The following is a 21664-nucleotide window of genomic DNA, read 5'->3' as shown; positions in this document are numbered from 1 at the left end:
GTTTATTCTTCAACTGTAATAGGATAATAGACCTTGTGGTTGAACCCTGTGTGGAAGGATAAACAGTATTCTCCACAGTACCCTCTGGTGGTAAAACTTCGGTATTACAAGGACTGTTATAGGGACCATTTACAATCCTAGTGAGCAAAACTGGTTGAAAATATATCAGGGAAAATAATTAACCATTTCAGGGACAGGTTGAGGAATATTGTTAGGGTATTACGGAGCGATATAACCTACCCTGAGGAACACTGTTAGGGTATTACGGAGTGATATAACCTACCCTGAGGAACACTGTTAGGGTATTACGGAGCGATATAACCTACCCTGAGGAACACTGTTAGGGTATTACGGAGCGATATAACCTACCCTGAGGAACACTGTTAGGGTATTACGGAGCGATATAACCTACCCTGAGGAACACTGTTAGGGTATTACGGAGCGATATAACCTACCCTGAGGAACACTGTTAGGGTATTACGGAGCGGTATAACCTACCCTGAGGAACACTGTTATGGTATTACGGAGCGATATAACCTACCCTGAGGAACACTGTTAGGGTATTAGATCTGTATGGTTGGTAGCCTATGAGGATAACATGGAGCGGGCCAGCCATTCCCCCCAGGGGAACCCCACAGAGACTACAGGGCAGGTTAACCAGGCCACAGCAGGAGAATGGACAGGATGGACATCCTACAGGTCTGCTCTGTACTGTAGCCTTCTGTACTGTAATGTACTCTGCTATACCACACTGTAATGTACTGCACTGTTCTGTGCTGTAGGAGGGCAAAGAGATCAGCTCACCAAGGTGCTGCGAAGCAGACCTGTGTTTGGATAGCTGTGTATAGGAAATGGAGAGAGGTCAGAGTGACAATGTAGAGGAAGTGGTTAATGTAGAGGGAAAGGTCTGAGCCACTGTGGATGATAATGTAGGGGAAGTGGTCAACGTTGAGGGAAAGGTCTGAGCCACTGTGGACAGTGGTCAGTTGAATGCAGTGGAGGCTGGTGGAAGGAGCTATAGGAGGGCTCATTGGGCTGGAACGGAATAAATGGACCGGTATCACACGGCAAACCTATAGACACCACATGTTTGACTCCGCTCCATTTATTCCATTCCAGCCATTACAACGGGCCCATCCTCCCGTAGATCCTTCCACCAGCCTCCACTGGTTGATTGGTTGCAACGCTGACACCACAGCATCAGTATGGATCAGCAGATTAGTCTACTTGAAGTAGGGCAGCACTTAGGCAGCCAAAGCAGAGCATTGATTTTGATATTTGGTGATGTAAGCTAACAATCTGAACTGACCTCTCCTCTCTATGAGGTCTGATGGCCTGATATGAGATCTGATATGTTACATATTGGTTGTTATATCACCATTGAAAGACATCAATGGAACACGCAACAGCTCCAAAAGTCCAATAGATATTTGGCTGGATGAAAGCTTTTGATAAGACTGCCTGACAATATTGTTATGCTAATAAATTGTTTTAACTCAAATCACGTTCCATCATACTGACTTATTCTGGTCTGTTTGCAGAGCAAGAGTTTGCCAAGAACATTGTGAAGGCAGCAGAAACAGCTAAGTCCTGTGTGGCTCAGCAGGTATGGATGCTTTTCTTGTCTACCGTGTGCATGGGGCTGTGTAGGGTGTACATGTGATGGTGTGTACAGTATTGCATAGAAAGGTATTCAATTCATATCAGATGACTCTTCCAGGCCTGTTACTCGCCACCTTAGTGGGATGCACTGAAAAAGTTGCTGCGCATTAAAGCATCTGCTAAATTACCACAATGAAATGTACAGTGCCTTGACTCTTTGCACCATTTGTTGTGCTGCAGCCTGAATTTCAAACGGATTAAATGTCTCCGGCCTACACACGATATCCCATAATGTCAGTGTGGAATTATGTTTTTGGAAATAATTCATTCAAAATGAAAAGCTGAAATGTTTTGAGTCGAGCCTAAATACGTTCAGGAGTAAATAATCTGGTGAACAAGTCACGTAATAAGTCGCATGGACTCATTAAATGTGTTAATAATGATATTTGAATGACTACTTAATCTCTGTACCCCACACATACAATTATCTGTAAGGGCCCTCAGTCGAGCAGTGAATTCCAAACACAGATTCAACCAGAAAGACCAGGGAAGATGGGTAAAAAAAAAAAAAAAAACAGACATTGAATATCCCTTTGAGCGTGGTGAAGTCATTAATTACAATTTGGATGGTGTGTCAATACACCCAGTCACTGCAAAGATACAGGCGACCTTCCTAACTCAGTTGCAGGGGAGGAAGGAAACCGCTCAGGGATTTCACCAAGAGGCCAATTTCAAACAGTTACAGAGTCTAATGTCTGTGATAGGAGTAAACTGAGGATGAATCAACAACGTTGCAGTTTGAAAATAATAATGGGCAAATGTTGCACAATCCCGGTGTGGAGAGATCCCAGAAATACTCACAGCTCTAATTGCTGCCAAAGGTGCTTCTACAAAGTATTGACTCAGGGGTGTGAATACTTCAATAATTTTGCTAAAAAATCTACAAACATGTTTTCAGGCAACACAACAAAATGTGGAATAGGTCCAGGGGTATGAATACTTTCTGAAGGCACATGTGCAGTATTGCATAGAAAACATTATTTCATTAATTTCACCACTCTCTCTACATATTCTCTGAAATACTGTAGATCTAATATCTCTAAATAGAACTGAAATATATCTTCCATAACGTATTGAAACGAGATCTATGGCCTGGTTCTTACTGTGCCGTTGTTACAGGACATGATGCCTCTGCAGTACATCTACACCATGGCCCTGGAGCACGACGTGAAGACCAGCCAGTCTACTAAACAGACATCAGAACTGCTGCAGCAACGCTGCTACCAGGTACTATAGACAGACGGACAGACAGGCAGGAGAACCGCCACAGACAGAAACAATTAGCAAGCCTACTCAATGTGTCCAACAACAACAACAAAAACATTCCTGTATGCAAGAAAATGTGGAATAATGTGTAAACGGATTGAGTACGATGTGTTTAATCCGACGTCTTTATCCTGAAGGCCCTGGCATCCAAGAAGAATGAGATTGATAAGTGGCGCAGGGAGTTCAAGGATCAGTGGTCCAGAGAACAGAGAAGGATGGTAAACAGCTGTTTTTTGGGGTTTTTTAGACGCTACTGTGTGTGCGAGTGTTTAACAGCTTCTCCCATTGATCGGAGCATTGCGTTAACTGAACGGCTTCTCTCATTGGTCAGAACAATGTGGTAACGGCTTCTCCCATTGGTCAGAACAATGCGGTAACAATGCTTCTCTCATTGGTCAGAATGAGGCGGTGGCGGCTCTGAAGAAGGCTCGTCAGCAGTACCTGCAGCGCAGCGAGGACCTGGAGAAGACCAAGGCGGTGACGGCCAAGGCCGGGGACGAGCTCACAGCGGGAAACAAGACCCTGGACAAGAGGAGGAAGTCACGCGACGACGCACATTCAAAGGTGTGGTGCAGCGGGTCCGACCGCCATATGGGGTTCACTGAAACATATCCCTCTCTTTTTTTTGGTTCCACTTTTTAGGTTATCATTATTTTTTTGAAAGGAAAATTTGCGTTATATTTTTCAGTGACTCACTGTGCCCATCTCCTGCTCTCTCTCTCCTTCTTTCTCTCTCTCTCTCTCCTTCTCTCTCTCTCCCTCTCTCGTCCAGGTGATAGAGGCAGAGATGCAGTACAGACAGTGTGTGTGTGAGGCCCATGACCACCAGGGCAAGCTGGAGAGATTGAAGGAGAAAATCATAGTTCACACCCGCAAACTCATCTGCCAGGGGGACACTGTGCTCAAGGAGGTGGGTGTCCAGGCCATTGGGAGATAGATGTTCCCTGTGCTGGATGGATCAAGTGGAGTGCATAATAGGGATAGTGACAGCATAAGAGTGAATAGACTCAAGGCAAGCAGTCAGCAGCCGTTTCAATTAGTCTTTTAAGACTGTCAATGCTTTTGATTTAAACAATCGCCCCAACAAACAAACAAAACATTAAAATATGGTCCAGTTCTCCATTTCTAAATAATAGTAATATAATATATGCCAGGTAGTAGACCCTTTTTCCAAAGCAATTTAGTCATGCGTGCATACATTTTACATACAGGAAGTCCTGGGATTGAACCGAATATGCTGGCGTTGCCGTGCTCTACCAACAGAGCAACAGAGGTATCTTGAGCTCAATGGGATGAATCATTTTTAAATAATCCCTCTTATCATGTACCTCTACCACCCCTAGGCCACAGTGAACATGTTCTACTTCCAGCGTCAGCAGACGGAGCCGGTTCCCCTGGGCTACCACAACCTGGAGTTGACCTGCAGGCCGTGTGAACCCGGGGAGCCCTACCTGCTCTACATCTTCAGGAAGAGAAGCCAAGAACAGCCCCTACAAACCTTCACCTTCCAGGAGTTTGTCCCTCAGAACAAGAGGTACGTTCGGATGGAAGATTTGTCCTGTTTTAGATAGGCTACGGCTCTAATGGATGCTACTGTTTGTCCCGTTAGTGCCTATTGTCTTATGTTTAGAGTTGTTGTCAATGTTAATTGTGTACCTGCGTGTGTGTGTGTGTGTGTGTGTGCTTACCTGCGTGTGTGTGCGTGTGTTTCCAAATCTGTGTGTGGCACCTCCAAGTGGCCGTCGTAAGACCAGCAACCCCAGCTCTCTGCAGGACTCCTTCTCCCTGCCTGAAGAAAGTCCAGTTAAACGAAAGGGCTACAGTGACAGTGAGAGCATAGGAGGCAGTCTGGAATCTCTGTCCAGCCCAGGTAAGCCTGTGTGCTTCATTCCACAGATTTCATTGAATCATGCTCAGAAGATTGACCAATCGTCAAACATCTAGGTCATGATTGCTCGTGGTGAGAAATAATGTGTTCGCTACGAAGCTTACCCAGCTCGCCCTGTTTGTCTGGTCCTCTCTCCTTCTCTGCGTGTCTTACCCACGTTGAACCCTGAACCCCGTAGCCCATGGCAACAGGATGCTTCTTAAAGCCCCCTCCACAGGGACCATGTCATCAGACGACCTGGATGAGAGGGACATGGGCACCGTCCTGGAAGGAGGTGAATGTCACCGTCGTCACCTAACTCACACAACAGACACCAACTAGTGGCTCTCTATATGTAAATCTTCCTGCCGAATTCCCGAATCTAACCCTAACCCAACGTTTCCCAAACTCGGTCCTCGGGGCCTCAAGGGGTGCATGTTTTGGTTTTGGCCCTAGCACTACACAGCTGATTCAGACAACCAACCAACTCCTCATCAAGCTTTGATTATTTGAATCATCTGTGTAGTGTTAGGACAAACAACAACAACAAACGTGCAGCCCTTGAGGTCCCCAGGACCAAGAAACGCTGCCCTAACCCCTACACCCTAGCCACTCCGGTAGATCTGAGAGGATTAGATCGACATAATCATTGTGGCAATTGCTTCTTGTCTACTGATTGGCTAGGTGGAAATGTTGCCGTTTTCTTCCACTTGTCCAATCCTCTCAGGTCTATGTGAGTTGCTAGGGAGTAGGGTTCTGTTTGGAACTAGGGGGTACATTCGGTGGGGTAGTGTTTCCCACCGTGACGTGTACACTGCCGAGTAGGACTGAGTCCGGTTCCTGTGTGGTTTCTCCTAGATTGTGTGGACTCCACTCCAGAGGGGAACGGTGCGGTGGGGAAGGTACGGACTACGTCCCGAGCCGCGCTGACGCACCGATTCCGGAAGATGAAGAGCAAGATGGTGAAGTGCAAACAGTGTGACACCTACATCGTGGTCAACGGCATCGAGTGTGAGGAGGTGGGAAAGAGGAGGAAACGAAGGAGAGACTTTCATGTGGCAGCTCTCTTAACTGACAAAAGTAGAACGTTGTCGCCTGATTCACAGTCACACTAAAGGGTGGAACCGAGCTGTACTGGGCTGGTTTGGTTCTCTGTCCTCCACAGTGGCGCCAGCACAGTATGGCTCAGGTTGAGTCTATAGTGTGAGCCAGGTATATAGGGTGTGATTTGAGGTCACCCTGTGCTCTGCTAATCCATGTCCTCTGTCCCGCCTGCCGTCAATCTGTAGTGTGGCGTGGCGGTCCACAGGAAGTGTCTGGAGGTGTTACAGCATGAGTGTGAGAACAGGAAGGGCGTTCTGTTTGGCGTGGGTTTCTCCCTGTTGCCCCGGGACCGGCCTGACGAGGTGCCCTATGTGGTCCAGCGCTGCACGGCCGAGATAGAGAGCAGGGCCCTCACTCTACAGGTACAATATTAACCTGGATGTCATATGCCTTAGAATAAGTACTGAAGCAAACAGGAAAACTGTTTTGCAGAAGCGACAGTACAGTGCCCTTCTCTCAATCCCTCTTGCTTTCTCTTGCCCTCCTTCCCCCCTTTCCCCCTACATCCATCCATCCCTCCCTCCCACCCAGGGGGTGTATCGTATCAGTGGGTCGAAGCCTCGTATCCAGAAGCTGTGTCAGGTCTTCGAGACCCAGGGGGACCAAGTCGACCTCTCTGACCTTTCACCTCATGACGTCACCTCGGTCCTCAAACACTTCTTCAAGGAGGTACAATTCCACTGTTTCCCAGAAAACAAAGAAAATGGATATTACAGACAATATAATGTAGAGCCAACGATACAGTTAATACAGACAATATACTGTAGAGCCAACGACACAGTTAATACAGACAATATACTGTAGAGCCAATGACACAGTTAATACTGACAATATACTGTAGAGCCAACGACAGTTAATACAGACAATATAATGTAGAGCCAACGACAGTTAATACAGACAATATACTGTAGAGCCAATGACACAGTTAATACTGACAATATACTGTAGAGCCAACAACAGTTAATACAGACAATATAATGTAGAGCCAACGACAGTTAATACAGACAATATAATGTAGAGCCAATGACACAGTTAATACTGACAATATACTGTAGAGCCAACAACAGTTAATACAGACAATATAATGTAGAGCCAATGATACAGTTAATACAGACAATATACTGTAGAGCCAACGGTACAGTTAATACAGACAATATACTGTAGAGCCAACAATACAGTTAATACAGACAATATACTGTAGAGCCAATGATACAGTTAATACAGACAATATACTGTAGAGCCAACGACAGTTAATAAAGACAATATACTGTAGAGCCAATGACAGTTAATATGGACAATATAATGTAGAGCCAACGACAGTTAATAGAGACAATATACTGTAGAGCCAACGATACAGTTAATACAGACAATATACTGTAGAGCCAACGATACAGTTAATACAGACAATATACTGTAGAGCCAACTACAGTTAATAGAGACAATATAATGTAGAGCCAACGATACAGTTAATACAGACAATATACTGTAGAGCCAATGACACAGTTAATACTGACAATATACTGTAGAGCCAACGACACAGTTAATACAGACAATATAATGTAGAGCCAACGACAGTTAATAGAGACAATATACTGTAGAGCCAACGACACAGTTAATACAGACAATATACTGTAGAGCCAACGGCACAGTTAATACAGACAATATACTCTAGAGCCAACGACACAGTTAATACAGACAATATAATGTAGAGCCAACGACAGTTAATAGAGACAATATAATGTAGAGCCAACGACTGTTAATAGAGCAATATACTGTAGAGCCAACGACAGTTAATAGAGCAATATACTGTAGAGCCAACGACAGTTAATACAGACAATACAATGTAGAGCCAACGATACAGTTAATACAGACAATATACTGTAGAGCCAATGACAGTTAATACAGACAATATAATGTAGAGCCAATGACACAGTTAATACAGACAATATACTGTAGAGCCAACGATACAGTTAATACAGACAATATACTGTAGAGCCAACGACAGTTAATAGAGACAATATACTGTAGAGCCAACGATACAGTTAATACAGACAATACAATGTAGAGCTAACGATACAGTTAATACAGACAATACAATGTAGAGCCAACGATACAGTTAATACAGACAATATACTGTAGAGCCAATGACAGTTAATACAGACAATATACTGTAGAGCCAATGACAGTTAACAGAGACAATATACTGTAGAGCCAATGATACAGTTAATACAGACAATATAATGTAGAGCCAACGACACAGTTAATACAGACAATATAGTGTAGAGCCAACGACACAGTTAATACAGACAATACAATGTAGAGCCAACGACACAGGTAATACAAACAATATACTGTAGAGCCAACAATACAGTTAATACAGACAATATACTGTAGAGCCAACAACAGTTAATAGAGACAATATACTGTAGAGCCAACGACAGTTAATACAGACAATATAATGTAGAGCCAATGACAGTTAATAGAGACAATATACTGTAGAGCCAACGATACAGTTAATACAGACAATATACTGTAGAACCAACGACAGTTAATAGAGACCATATCGAGGCGAATGGATTCTGACTTGAGATACAGTCATACATTGTTATACACTGTTATTTAAGCTCTCACACAAAGCTCCCTTTCATGATTATGCCAAACTATGACTAATATGGACATACAGTGCCTTGCGAAAGTATTCGGCCCCCTTGAACTTTGCGACCTTTTGCCACATTTCAGGCTTCAAACATAAAGATATAAAACTGTATTTTTTTGTGAAGAATCAACAACAAGTGGGACACAATCATGAAGTGGAACGACATTTTTGGATATTTCAAACTTTTTTAACAAATCAAAAACTGAAAAATTGGGCGTGCAAAATTATTCAGCCCCTTTACTTTCAGTGCAGAAAACTCTCTCCAGAAGTTCAGTGAGGATCTCTGAATGATCCAATGTTGACCTAAATGACTAATGATGATAAATACAATCCACCTGTGTGTAATCAAGTCTCCGTATAAATGCACCTGCACTGTGATAGTCTCAGAGGTCCGTCAAAAGCGCAGAGAGCATCATGAAGAACAAGGAACACACCAGGCAGGTCCGAGATACTGTTGTGAAAAAGTTTAAAGCCGGATTTGGATACAAAAAGATTTCCCAAGCTTTAAACATCCCAAGGAGCACTGTGCAAGCGATAATATTGAAATGGAAGGAGTATCAGACCACTGCAAATCTACCAAGACTTGGCCGTCCCTCTAAACTTTCAGCTCATACAAGGAGAAGACTGATCAGAGATGCAGCCAAGAGGCCCATGATCACTCTGGATGAACTGCAGAGATCTACAGCTGAGGTGGGAGACTCTGTCCATAGGACAACAATCAGTCGTATAGTGCACAAATCTGGCCTTTATGGAAGAGTGGCAAGAAGAAAGCCATTTCTTAAAGATATCCATAAAAAGTGTTGTTTAAAGTTTGCCACAAGCCACCTGGGAGACACACCAAACATGAGGAAGAAGGTGCTCTGGTCAGATGAAACCAAAATTGAACTTTTTGGCAACAATGCAAAACGTTATGTTTGGCGTAAAAGCAACACAGCTGAAAACACCATCCCCACTGTCAAACATGGTGGTGGCAGCATCATGGTTTGGGCCTGCTTTTCTTCAGCAGGGACAGGGAAGATGGTTAATATTGATGGGAAGATGGATGGAGCCAAATACAGGAAACCTGATGGAGTCTGCAAAAGACCTGAGACTGGGACGGAGATTTGTCTTCCAACAAGACAATGATCCAAAACATAAAGCAAAATCTACAATGGAATGGTTCAAAAATAAACATATCCAGGTGTTAGAATGGCCAAGTCAAAGTCCAGACCTGAATCCAATCGAGAATCTGTGGAAAGAACTGAAAACTGCTGTTCACAAATGCTCTCCATCCAACCTCACTGAGCTCGAGCTGTTTTGCAAGGAGGAATGGGAAAAAATGTCAGTCTCTCGATGTGCAAAACTGATAGAGACATACCCCAAGCGACTTACAGCTGTAATCGCAGCAAAAGGTGGCGCTACAAAGTATTAACTTAAGGGGGCTGAATAATTTTGCACGCCCAATTTTTCAGTTTTTGATTTGTTAAAAACGTTTGAAATATCCAATAAATGTCGTTCCACTTCATGATTGTGTCCCACTTGTTGTTGATTCTTCACAAAAAAATACAGTTTTATATCTTTATGTTTGAAGCCTGAAATGTGGCAAAAGGTCGCAAAGTTCAAGGGGGCCGAATACTTTCTCAAGGCACTGTATCTTAACTCAGGATTCCCCTTTTAGTGAACATCATGTGGTACAGTTGTCAGTCAATGCATCGAAGCTAATAAGTATTTATTATTATTATTATGTGTTAATGAATTGTTAATAATAACCATCTTCCTCCTCACACAGCTTCCAGAGCCGCTGTTGACCTTTGACCTGTACAATGACTTCATCGGGGTGGGCAAGGAGATCCAGCATCTCAGTGAGAGGGAGGCGGCAGCAGAGACTCCTGGGATAGTGAATGACCTCACATATAACTTGAGAGACCTGCTGGAGAGACTGCCCCCATACCGCTACTACACACTGCAGCATATGATGCGTCACCTTCACAGGTACTACACTACTACACAGTGCGGCATATGATGCGTCACCTTCACAGGTACTACACAGTGCAGCATTTGATGTGTCACCTTCACAGGTACTACGCTACTACACAGTGCAACATATGGTGCGTCACCTTCACAGGTACTACACTACTACACAGTGCACAATATGATGCGTCACCTTCACAAGTACTACTCTATTATACAGTGCAGCACCATGCTCCCACCTATTCGGGACATCTATTCGAAACGGTGCCCGAGGAAGGCCTGCAGCATCATCAAGGACCCCACACACCCCAGCCACGAGCTGTTCACTCCCTTACCGCCGGGCATGAGGTCTGATACCAACAGGCTCCGAGACAGTTTCTATCCTCAAGCCATCAGACTGCTGAACACTTGAACTGGACTGACCACCTGATCTGATTCTCCACACCTTAGCACACATGCACGCCCACAGAGACATACACACACACACACACAGTACATTCATGCTACACACGCATCACAACTGCTGCTCTTATTATGATTTCTCAATATTGCACAATCCCCCCTTCCCTGTAAATATGGACTGTAAATTTATATATTTATATATATCTTTTTTTTTAAATTACTCCCCTTTTTCATCTTGTCTCATCGCTGCAACTCCCCCAACGGGCTCGGGAGGCAAAGGTCGAATCATACGTCCTCCAAAACATGACCCGCCAAACCTTGCTTCTTGACACCTGACCGCTTAACCTGGAAGCCAGCTGCACCAATGTGTCGGAGGAAACACTGTTCACCTGACCACCGAGGTCAACCTGCAGGCGTCCGCCCCCCACAAGGAGTCGCTAGAGTGCGATGAGCCAAGTAAAGCCCCCTCGGCCAAACCCTCCCCTAACCCGAACAACGCTGGGCCAATTATGCACTGCCTTATGGGACTCCCAACCATGGCTGGTTGTGATACGGGATCGAACCCAGGTCTGTAGTGACACCTCTAGCACTGCGATGCAGTGCCTTGGACCGCTGCGCCACTCTGGAGGCCCTGTTTTATTTTATTCTACTGAGCCATTTACTTAATGTTCCTATATTTCTTATTGTTGTTGCATTGTCGAGAAGGAACCTGAAGGAAGCATTTCATTGGATGGTGTATACCATGTGTATCCCGTACCGGAACGTGCAACATGATGCGTCACCTACACATATACTACTGCACACTGCAGCACATGATGCTCACCTACACAGATACTACTGCACACTGCAGCACATGATGCGTCACCTACACAGATACTACTGCACACTGCAGCACATGATGCGTCACCTACACAGATACTACTGCACATGTCACCTACACAGATACTACTGCACACTGCAGCACATGATGCGTCACCTACACAGATACTACTGCACACTGCAGCACATGATGCGTCACCTACACAGATACTACTGCACACTGCGGCACATGATGCGTCACCTACACAGATACTACTGCACATGTCACCTACACAGATACTACTGCACACTGCGGCACATGATGCGTCACCTACACAGATACTACTGCACACTGCGGCACATGATGCATCACCTACACAGATACTACTGCACACTGCAGCACATGATGCGTCACCTACACAGATACTACTGCACACTGCAGCACATGATGCGTCACCTACACAGATACTACTGCACACTGCGGCACATGATGCGTCACCTACACAGATACTACTGCACACTGCGGCACATGATGCGTCACCTACACAGATACTACTGCACACTGCAGCACATGATGCGTCACCTACACAGATACTACTGCACACTGCGGCACATGATGCATCACCTACACAGATACTACTGCACATGTCACCTACACAGATACTACTGCACACTGCAGCACATGATGCGTCACCTACACAGATACTACTGCACACTGCAGCACATGATGCGTCACCTACACAGATACTACTGCACACTGCAGCACATGATGCGTCACCTACACAGATACTACTGCACACTGCGGCACATGATGCGTCACCTACACAGATACTACTGCACACTGCGGCACATGATGCGTCACCTACACAGATACTACTGCACACTGCAGCACATGATGCGTCACCTACACAGATACTACTGCACATGTCACCTACACAGATACTACTGCACACTGCGGCACATGATACGTCACCTACACAGATACTACTGCACATGTCACCTACACAGATACTACTGCACACTGCGGCACATGATGCGTCACCTACACAGATACTACTGCACACTGCGGCACATGATACGTCACCTACACAGATACTACTGCACACTGCGGCACATGATGCGTCACCTACACAGATACTACTGCACATGTCACCTACACAGATACTACTGCACACTGCGGCACATGATACGTCACCTACACAGATACTACTGCACATGTCACCTACACAGATACTACTGCACACTGCGGCACATGATGCATCACCTACACAGATACTACTGCACACTGCAGCACATGATGCGTCACCTACACAGATACTACTGCACATGTCACCTACACAGATACTACTGCACACTGCGGCACATGATACGTCACCTACACAGATACTACTGCACATGTCACCTCCACAGATACTACTGCACACTGCGGCACATGATGCATCACCTACACAGATACTACTGCACACTGCGGCACATGATGCATCACCTACACAGATACTACTGCACACTGCAGCACATGATGCGTCACCTACACAGATACTACTGCACACTGCGGCACATGATGCGTCACCTACACAGATACTACTGCACATGTCACCTCCACAGATACTACTGCACATGTCACCTACACAGATACTACTGCACACTGCGGCACAATTAGCAAACCTGGTTGTTGTGGAGATGTCTCAGTGAACCATGCTCATAGACTTGTGTTAGCTCCTCAAAGTTATGCCTCGGCTTCAGCTCACTGGGTAAACAGATTATTGTGGCGTGCAGCAGAACGGTCGGTCACATGGTCATATGAGGGGTGCTGGGCCCTCCAGATTGTATTTTTTTGGCCATACTCTATCCTCTCTCTTCTTCACTGATTTCACATTCTCTCTCTCTCTCTCCACAGAGTATCAGAGAACTACGAGGAGAACAAGATGTCTCCCAGTAACCTGGGCATCGTGTTTGGTCCGACCCTGCTGCGCCCGCTGGTGTCTGTAGACGTGTCCATGGTGGCCCTACTGGAGACCACCTACCAAGCCCTACTGGTGGAGTTTCTCATCACACACCACCAACACATCTTTGATGCTCCACCTCCCGCCCCCACCACCCCCCTCCCTGACACCCCTCCCCGGGCGATGTGTTCAAGGGGGGGCCAGAAGACTGTTGCTGGGGTTGACCCTGGGTCCCAGGAACCCCCCACTAGAGGAGCCTCGTCCAAAGAACGCCCCCGTTCCCTAGAGGTAAGGGACACACTGAGGGGGGATTCCATCGTGTCAGACAAGCTCAATCAAGTGCAGCTTAAGTATTTGAATCCAAACATACCATTTGAACCCAGGTCTGGTCAACAGATGAGTTAACCCTCAGCTGATAGATAAATATATACTTTTCAAATACTTTTCATAGACCCACTATACTGAAGTACATTTAAATACAGATTTTCTCCAATGTTTTTAAATGGTTTGACTAGGAGGGCAATGTTAACCTCAATCAAACACTTAATTTTGAATCTGAGGCCTCTTGATCACACATCTGGCAGCTGTAGGTTTGCAGCCAGTGATTGGTCCTCTAAGTCTTAGTAACACTGAGACGGCTCATGATGCCCTACAGTCAGACCTGGGTTAAAATACTATTAGAAATTATTTAAAATACTTTCGCCAGGCTACTACACGGCGCAATAGTTCCAATAGAATAGTCACAAAACTGTAAACCCAGCCCATCTGGCACCCCAGGAAGGCTAGAGCAACTACTCAAAGTATTTGACAGATTTCAAATAGTATGTGAACCCAAGTCTGCCTCAAAGCCAGGGTTCACAGAGTTCAGCCTCAGCCTGCTGCCTTGAGCTGCTTTCTTTCCTTTTGCTTCTGTTACCTGTTGTTGTCTCAAAGGGGTAATCTGGGATTCAAACAACAAGAGGTCACTCCAGTCACTTTTTTTGGTAAACAGCTGAGGGATGGGGTTGAAGAAATGTAACTAACGAGGCACTTATAAGGAATATTATTCAAGAGTCAATGGCTATATCATTAATTCAAATAAAAAAAATCCCAAAACAGATGTATCAATCCCAGATTGCCCCTTTAATGCTCCTGGCTCACCATGCTGTGGCCAACTCGGAAGGGATTATGTGCTTTTTTTGTGAGGCTTAACACAATGCAACATTTGGGTGTGTGTGTGTGTCTCTGTGTGTCTATGCTACCTCTGACTGGACTCTGATCTGACCCTTCCTTTCCTGACCAGATCTACCCCGGCTGGATCTCAATACTGTCCAATGGCTTCTTCTGTGAAATATAGTAAATGAGTGTCAAATTATTCCTGTTCTCTTTCCTATATTGTAAAATTACTTCCTTTCCTTTCTTCTCTCCTTCGTTACCACTGAGAGGCCAAAGGACTGGATAATGTGTAAACTGCAGGATTCATGGGTAGGAAAGGACATGAGGAGAGGAAGCAAGTTAAAGTTATTGAGACACAGCCCTAGCATGGGCATTCTTGGCCACAAAATACACAACACTGACCACTGGGAAATACTGGGAGGGTGTGGGGGGTGGAAGAGAAGGTTAGTGCCCTGCCCTTTGCTTATTTTTTTGTCTGAAAAACGGAACTAGGAGAACAAGTGACCAGGCAACTTGATTTTCTCCAATAAGTTTAAAAAAAATCCCTGTTACATGTATAGGCTAATCAACATCCACAATTTACCTGGCAATCTCTCTGTAACCCACTGGGCTTCACTTTCTAGACCTAGAAATATAGTATTTATCTCGCTGCAGTGTTCCATTCCCAACACTTCCTACCCCAAAAATCTGGTATCTATTCTCCAAAACTCAGAGTTTGTGTCATTTCAACAGACTCGTACAATCAAGAGAGACTCGAGCGAGGGTTATATATCTGACAAGTCGTCGTCCAATGAGGCAGTGGACCAGCTCAGCCCTGAAGCCAGTGAGAGAGCAGGTAGGCGGGATGTACTGTAGTATCAGAGGAATGGTTGGTTGGATTAATGGGTATTGTTGGTAAACAGGTGGGCTAGAGGACTTTGCTGTTCTTATCTGATCTGTCATTTCCTTACATAACCTTTCTCTGCTGCACATCAGATATTTTGTCTGCTCGCTGCTCACTGTTTTTGTCATGTTATAGCGCCCTCTGCTGACTTCACTGTAGGCATTTTCTTCTTTCTTTTGCCAATATTCAACAGCCTCTCAAAAGCTAGCCCTAAACTCACACAACATGTTATGATAGAAAGAGACAGAGTATTTACTTTGCTAAGCTGAAGGTAAAGTACAGTGGTTAATCTGTGTTTCTCTGGTTTGTCTTGTTGTCACATATCCTCCCCTCTCTCCTCCCTTTCCTCCCCCTTGCTTCCCCAGTCGTGGCTGTGAGGGGGGCATCAACAGAGGCTGCTGCTCTGGGTGATCTGGTAGGGGGTCCAGAGCCAGCTGACTCTCCCACCATGGGGACCCAGCCACGGAGTCACTTCAGCAGGCAGCCTGTCAAGTACCAGCGCCAGCCCACCCCGGGTCTCCGCCGCTCCGCGGGCACTACCAATGCCGGGCAGCTCGGGGAAGAGGAGGAGGAGGAGGATGAGGAGGAGGAGGATGAGGAGGAGAGGAAGAGAAACCAACTAAGGAGCGCAGACAGCAGCCGTAGCCCTTCCCCAGAACCTGAACCTGTTAGCCAGAGAAGGAGAATCCTTCAATTGGAGCTTCCCCCCGAGACAACCGCCTACCACCTGCTCAGCCAGGCTGGAGGCCACGCCCCAGAGAGCCAGACGGAAAGAGAGAAGACACGCCCATATGAGGTTCCACAGGGCAGGCTGCGGGCAGGGACAGTGGTAGTAGAAACATCAGTAGCTGAAACAACAGCAGTAGCGTCAGGAGCCAATCCGACGCCGAGCACCGGTGCTCAGGAGGCGGGGCTTAGGAGTTGGTCTGCCACATTGTCTCAGCTGAACGTGAATCAGTCCAATAACAGGCAGGGGTGGGTAGGTGAGAGGCGGAGACTGAGCGGAGAAGAGGGTCTGAGTGGCCCGGCCCGGAAGATCCTGTCAGGGCTGAAGCTCAGACGTAGCCACTCAGGACTGCAGCAACACTTTGTCTGAGGAGGAGGAAGGTTGGAACTTTGAACCATAGAATTAGAATCACATTCGAGAATGGACATTCCCCATTCAAGTCAACGTTCCGTAGACTGACAGGATTCTATTTCTATGGTTAAACCCATAGAAGGGATGAATTGTATTGTGTAACGTCAAGTGTTTTTTACAAATACAGTGAAAAATGACATACAATCGAGAATACTCATACAGAACAGAACATACTCACACAATACAGAACATACTAACATACAGTACCAGTCAAAAGTTTGGACACACCTACTCATTCAAGGGTTTTTCTTTATTTGTACTATTTTCTACATTGTAGAATAATAGTGAAGACTTCAAAACTATGAAATAACATATATAGAATCATGTAGTAACCAAAAAAGTGTTAAACAAATCTAAATAGATTTTATATTTGAAATTCCGCAAAGTAGCCACCCTTTGCCTTGATGACAGCTTTGCACACTCTTGGAGTTCACTCAACCAGCTTCATGAGGAAGACACCTGTAATGCATTTAAATTAACAGGTGTGCCTTGTTAAAAGTTAATTTGTGGAATTTCTTTCCTTCTTAATGCGTTTGAGCCAATCAGTTGGCAAGGAAGGGGTGGTATACAGAAGATAGCCCTATTTGGTAAAAGACCATATTATGGCAAGAACAGCTCAAATAAACAAAGAGAAACGACAGTCCATTACACATACTTTAAGACATGAAGGTCAGTCAATTCAAAATATTTCAAGAACTTTTAAAGTTTTTTCAAGTGCAGTCGCAAAAGTCGTGTAGACCACCACAGGAAAGGAAGACTCGGAGTTACCTCTGCTGCAAAGGATAAATTCATTAGAGTTCACTGCACCTCCGATTGCAGCCCCAAAAAATACTTCGCGGAGTTAAAGTAACAGACACATCTCAACATCAACTGTTCAGAGGAGACTGCATGAATCAGGCCTTCATGGTCGAATTGCTGTATAGAAACCACTACTAAAGGACACCAATAAGAAAAAGAGACTTGCTTGTGCCAAGAAACACAAGCAATGGACATTAGACCGGTGTGAATCTGTCCTTTGGTCTGATTAGTCCTAATTTGAGATATTTGTTTCCAACCGCTGTGTCTTTGTGAGATGCAGAATAGGTGAACGGATGATCTCCGCATGTGTGGTTCCCACAGTGAAGCATGGAGGAGGAGGTGATGGTGTGGGGGTGCTTTGCTGGTGACACTTTCAGTGATTTATTTAGAATTCAAGGAACATTTATCCAGCATGGCTACCACCGCATTTTGCAGCGATACGCCAACCCATCTGGTTTGTGCTTAGTGCGACTATCATTTGTTTTTCAACAGGACAATGACCCAAAACAAACCTCTAGTTTGTGTAAGGGCTATTTGACCAAGGAGAGTGATGGAGTGCTGCATCAGATGACCTGGCCTCCACAATCACCCGACCTCAACCCAATTGAGATGGTTTGGGATGAGTTGGAACGCAGCGTGAAGGAAAAGCAGCCAACAAGAGCTCAGCATATGTGGGAACTCCTTTAAGACTAAGAAAAGCATCCCTCATGAAGCTGTTTGAGAGAAAGCCAAGAGTGTGCAAAGCTGTCATCAAGGCAAAGGGTAGCTACTTTGAAGAATATAAAATATATTTACATTTGTTTAACACCTTTTTGGTTACTACATGATTCCATATGTGTTATTTCATAGTTTTGATGTCTTCACTATTATTCTACAATGTAGAAAATAGTTTTTTTTTAAAAGAAAGAAAAACCCTGGAATGAGTAGGTGTGTCCAAACTTTTGACTGGTACTGTAACTCATCACAGTTATGCACATAGATATATAAATGAAACGCTCACCAAAGGGCCTACTCACACACTGTCCATACGCACTGTCTATATACACAGACACACAGAGCCAAATCTAGACTTTAAATAATTAAGCCCTATACTGTATGTATAATTTGCATCAACATCCGTTGCAAAGCTATCATCAGGACTTCCGTGACAATTCCAGTCATACACACTACACTGTGTGTGTCTTCAATAGAAACCAAACTGAACCAAATGGGGAGGGACCTACCTGAATATGTCCAATAGAAACTCTGGTAGCACTTTATAGTATCTCCACGTAATAAAGAATTTGTAATGGATTAGTAAATAGTTTATTCATTTTTTTCTTAATCAATTCTCCATTCATAAGATGTTTATTTATAGGTCATTTAAGCCATTTTAAGAATCATTAGTTACGTCGTTTTGCGAGGCCTCATATAAATGGTGTGCAATTTACACTTTATAAATACTTTATAAATGTTCTGAGTGACCAGTATAATTTCTCACAAAAAGATGAACATGCCATTGGTAGACAGACGGTCCAGCTGTACCCGATGCTCCTTAAGGTCTGAAATATACAGTATCAATGGTAAAAGAACAAGTACACGGCACATGATGTTTAAAGGTCCAATACAGACGTTTTTATCTCAATATCAAATCATTTCTGGGTAACAATTAAGTACCTCACTGTGATTGTTTTCAATTCAAATGGTCAAAAAGAAGAAAAAAAAGTAGATTCTTAGCAAACAGAAGTTTCTCAAACAAGAATTTTGCTGGTGGTCTGAGTGGGGAGGGGAAAACTTAAAAACTAGCTGATATTGGCAGAGAATTTTGGAAGCTCTTATACTAAAAGGGCATTATCATAATTTTCACAATTTCACAGAATTATTCCAATCTCATATTGTGGAAATATATATAAAACACAGGAAAATCTAGTGTTTGACTGCAGTGGGCCTTTAAATTAAGGAAATATATCAAACATTTTATTCACGAAAACTGTTGTAGGAAGAGGTGTAATGCTTTATTCTGATTTATTCATCCCGCTCCTGCCTGCACCCGCTCTCGCCCACACCAGCAGTTTTTCATACCACTGCTGGCTTTCTGTCCGACTCCCACCCGCTACTGCAAGAACTGGTCCCGAACCCAACTGCAGTCCCGCAATGTTCTTTTAGGCTTATGTGGCCCAGCTCACTCCACCCTGTCTCGCACAGGAATGCAGCCCTCTATTGTAACGTGAATGTTTTGCTAATCTTGTCAACCTCACAACCGCAAACGAGTCATACAACTGGAAGATGTAGCCTACACACAACAGCTGGCCAGATCGGTTGTTCTCTCTATTCATTCATTACTACTGATAAGCCTATGTGATTGAGGTAGATATGTTCCATGTATGATTTGCAGATAGAAATGTGACATGTAGACCTTTTAAATGCTTCCAGTCTTTTAACCACACACGGCTTTGTTTTTGGCGACACTTTTACTGGGCCTTTAAAATGTAGTCACTCTTTAAACATAATGGGATAGTTCAGCTAAATTATGAATTCAGATATTTGTTTCCTTACCTCGCAAGCTGTATATTGACTGACTGCTCCACGCGTTGGTTTTGGTAGAAATGTCACTGCCAAGAAACGCTAATGAAAGCATTTTCAGACGACAAAACGTTGTTCTACTCAGCATAGAATGTGTCTGAAGTTACACATCGCACCATTATTACAACAGTGTGACAGTTTCGGAATAAAATGTTCAATATATTTAAACATCCTCTGTATTGTGTGCTTATTGTTTAACCATTGATATGTTCTAGGGGCCATTTTGAGACCTGCAGCAGGTACTGCTAGAATGTCTACGAATGAATGGCATGTCCATCTTTTAATGAGAAATTACACTGGTCACTCAAAGCGTTTATAAAGTATAAATAGCCCACACTTTAGATCACTCCACGCAAAAATACTTAATTTTAACTACTGATTAGAAAATGGTTTATACGGACCTATATTAAAATTGTATGAATGAGTAATGATTAATAAACGATGCATGAGCTAGTTTACTAATCCATTATAAATGCTCTATTACATGGATTTATTATAAAGTAATACCGACACATGTTTCCATTGTGAAACGTTTTGCTACTGTACGGTGTCAGTAATGAATACACACTATATCTCTAACAAGCCAGGATTGGGCCGGAAACCAATAGCCAGCTCTGGTATAGAAGGGACTCCATAACCTAAATATAGCAGGAGAAGCACTGTAATAACCTCTTTAAGGAGAAGTCCACGTGTTTCCATCCCAAATGGCACTCTATTCCCAGTAGTACATTACTGTTGACCAGTGACCTATGTAAGGATTTGGAATAGGGTTCCGTTTAGAACACACATTCACTGTAACCCCTTTAACGAGGAAGCACACTCTCTCTCCTGAGTTCAGGCGAACTAGTTTCTCAAGGTTTCAATGGGGGGGGGGACTGTTCTGAAATATTTGTAACTGTAACTATGAACTGCTCTGAATATTTGGATAGAGTTTGAGAGTTTTTTGGGGGAAAGTATGCTCTATGCAGCAGCGCACACAAAGACGAAGGCTAGATAGACTGCCCACTTACGGTCACACGGCTGGACAATAAATCACTGTCTTTACTATAACCTCATCCTCTTGATGAATTCTGTAAAAAGTTTCCCCCCCTCCAGTCCTGACACGAGTGTTTCCTGCACTGTTCGCCATTCCCTTAAAAACGTGAATGCCAAGGCTTCCACTGTAAACAAACGGTCGATACATGTGTGATTTTTCTATTAGGGTTTTATAGGAAGCTCATCGGAATGCTGTAAGATTTCTATTAATAAACACATATAAAGATGTACTTACATTGAGCTTCCTCTTTTATTCCATATTAAATTTTAACTACAACTATTTCCACATTTGGATCCATTTGATATGAATTCCAGTCAGATGAATTGCTGTATGGACTTTGTACGAAAGCATTTCATAGAATTGCTGGTGTGACTGACTTTACCATCATGTAAGAACAGTAGGCTGGCTGTAGGCATCTCGCCTCCACCTCTCTTGCCACACGGT

At 44.2% G+C, this 21664-nt stretch overlaps 1 protein-coding gene across 5 annotated transcripts in view; it reads left to right on the top strand.

Annotated features, from left to right (window-relative positions):
• The window catches only part of gmip (GEM interacting protein), a 47532-nt gene extending 27180 nt beyond the window's left edge, over positions 1–20352 (top strand). For 2 of the 5 annotated variants that reach the window (XM_021624491.3, XM_021624492.3), the window contains 15 exons: positions 1542–1606; positions 2782–2889; positions 3066–3146; positions 3328–3492; positions 3701–3838; positions 4272–4462; positions 4665–4798; positions 4995–5090; positions 5654–5814; positions 6085–6261; positions 6431–6568; positions 10324–10526; positions 13603–13936; positions 15536–15638; positions 16052–18923. In XM_021624491.3, the coding sequence (XP_021480166.3) occupies positions 1542–1606; positions 2782–2889; positions 3066–3146; positions 3328–3492; positions 3701–3838; positions 4272–4462; positions 4665–4798; positions 4995–5090; positions 5654–5814; positions 6085–6261; positions 6431–6568; positions 10324–10526; positions 13603–13936; positions 15536–15638; positions 16052–16782 (2825 nt within the window). In that variant the 3' untranslated portion in view covers positions 16783–18923. Of the gene's footprint in view, positions 1–1541; positions 1607–2781; positions 2890–3065; positions 3147–3327; positions 3493–3700; positions 3839–4271; positions 4463–4664; positions 4799–4994; positions 5091–5653; positions 5815–6084; positions 6262–6430; positions 6569–10323; positions 10574–13602; positions 13937–15535; positions 15639–16051 lie in introns of all 5 variants that reach the window. The other 3 variants (XM_021624493.3, XM_090193050.1, XR_016485193.1) reach the window with 2 other exon arrangements.
• Positions 20353–21664: the final 1312 nt, after the last annotated feature.

The sequence above is a fragment of the Oncorhynchus mykiss genome, chromosome 12 (assembly GCF_057628025.1).
Source record: "Oncorhynchus mykiss isolate SJ-2025 chromosome 12, ASM5762802v1, whole genome shotgun sequence".
NCBI lineage: Eukaryota > Metazoa > Chordata > Actinopteri > Salmoniformes > Salmonidae > Oncorhynchus > Oncorhynchus mykiss.
Note: the sequence above shows the minus strand (reverse complement) of the source record. Positions and strands in the feature narration are given on the sequence as shown.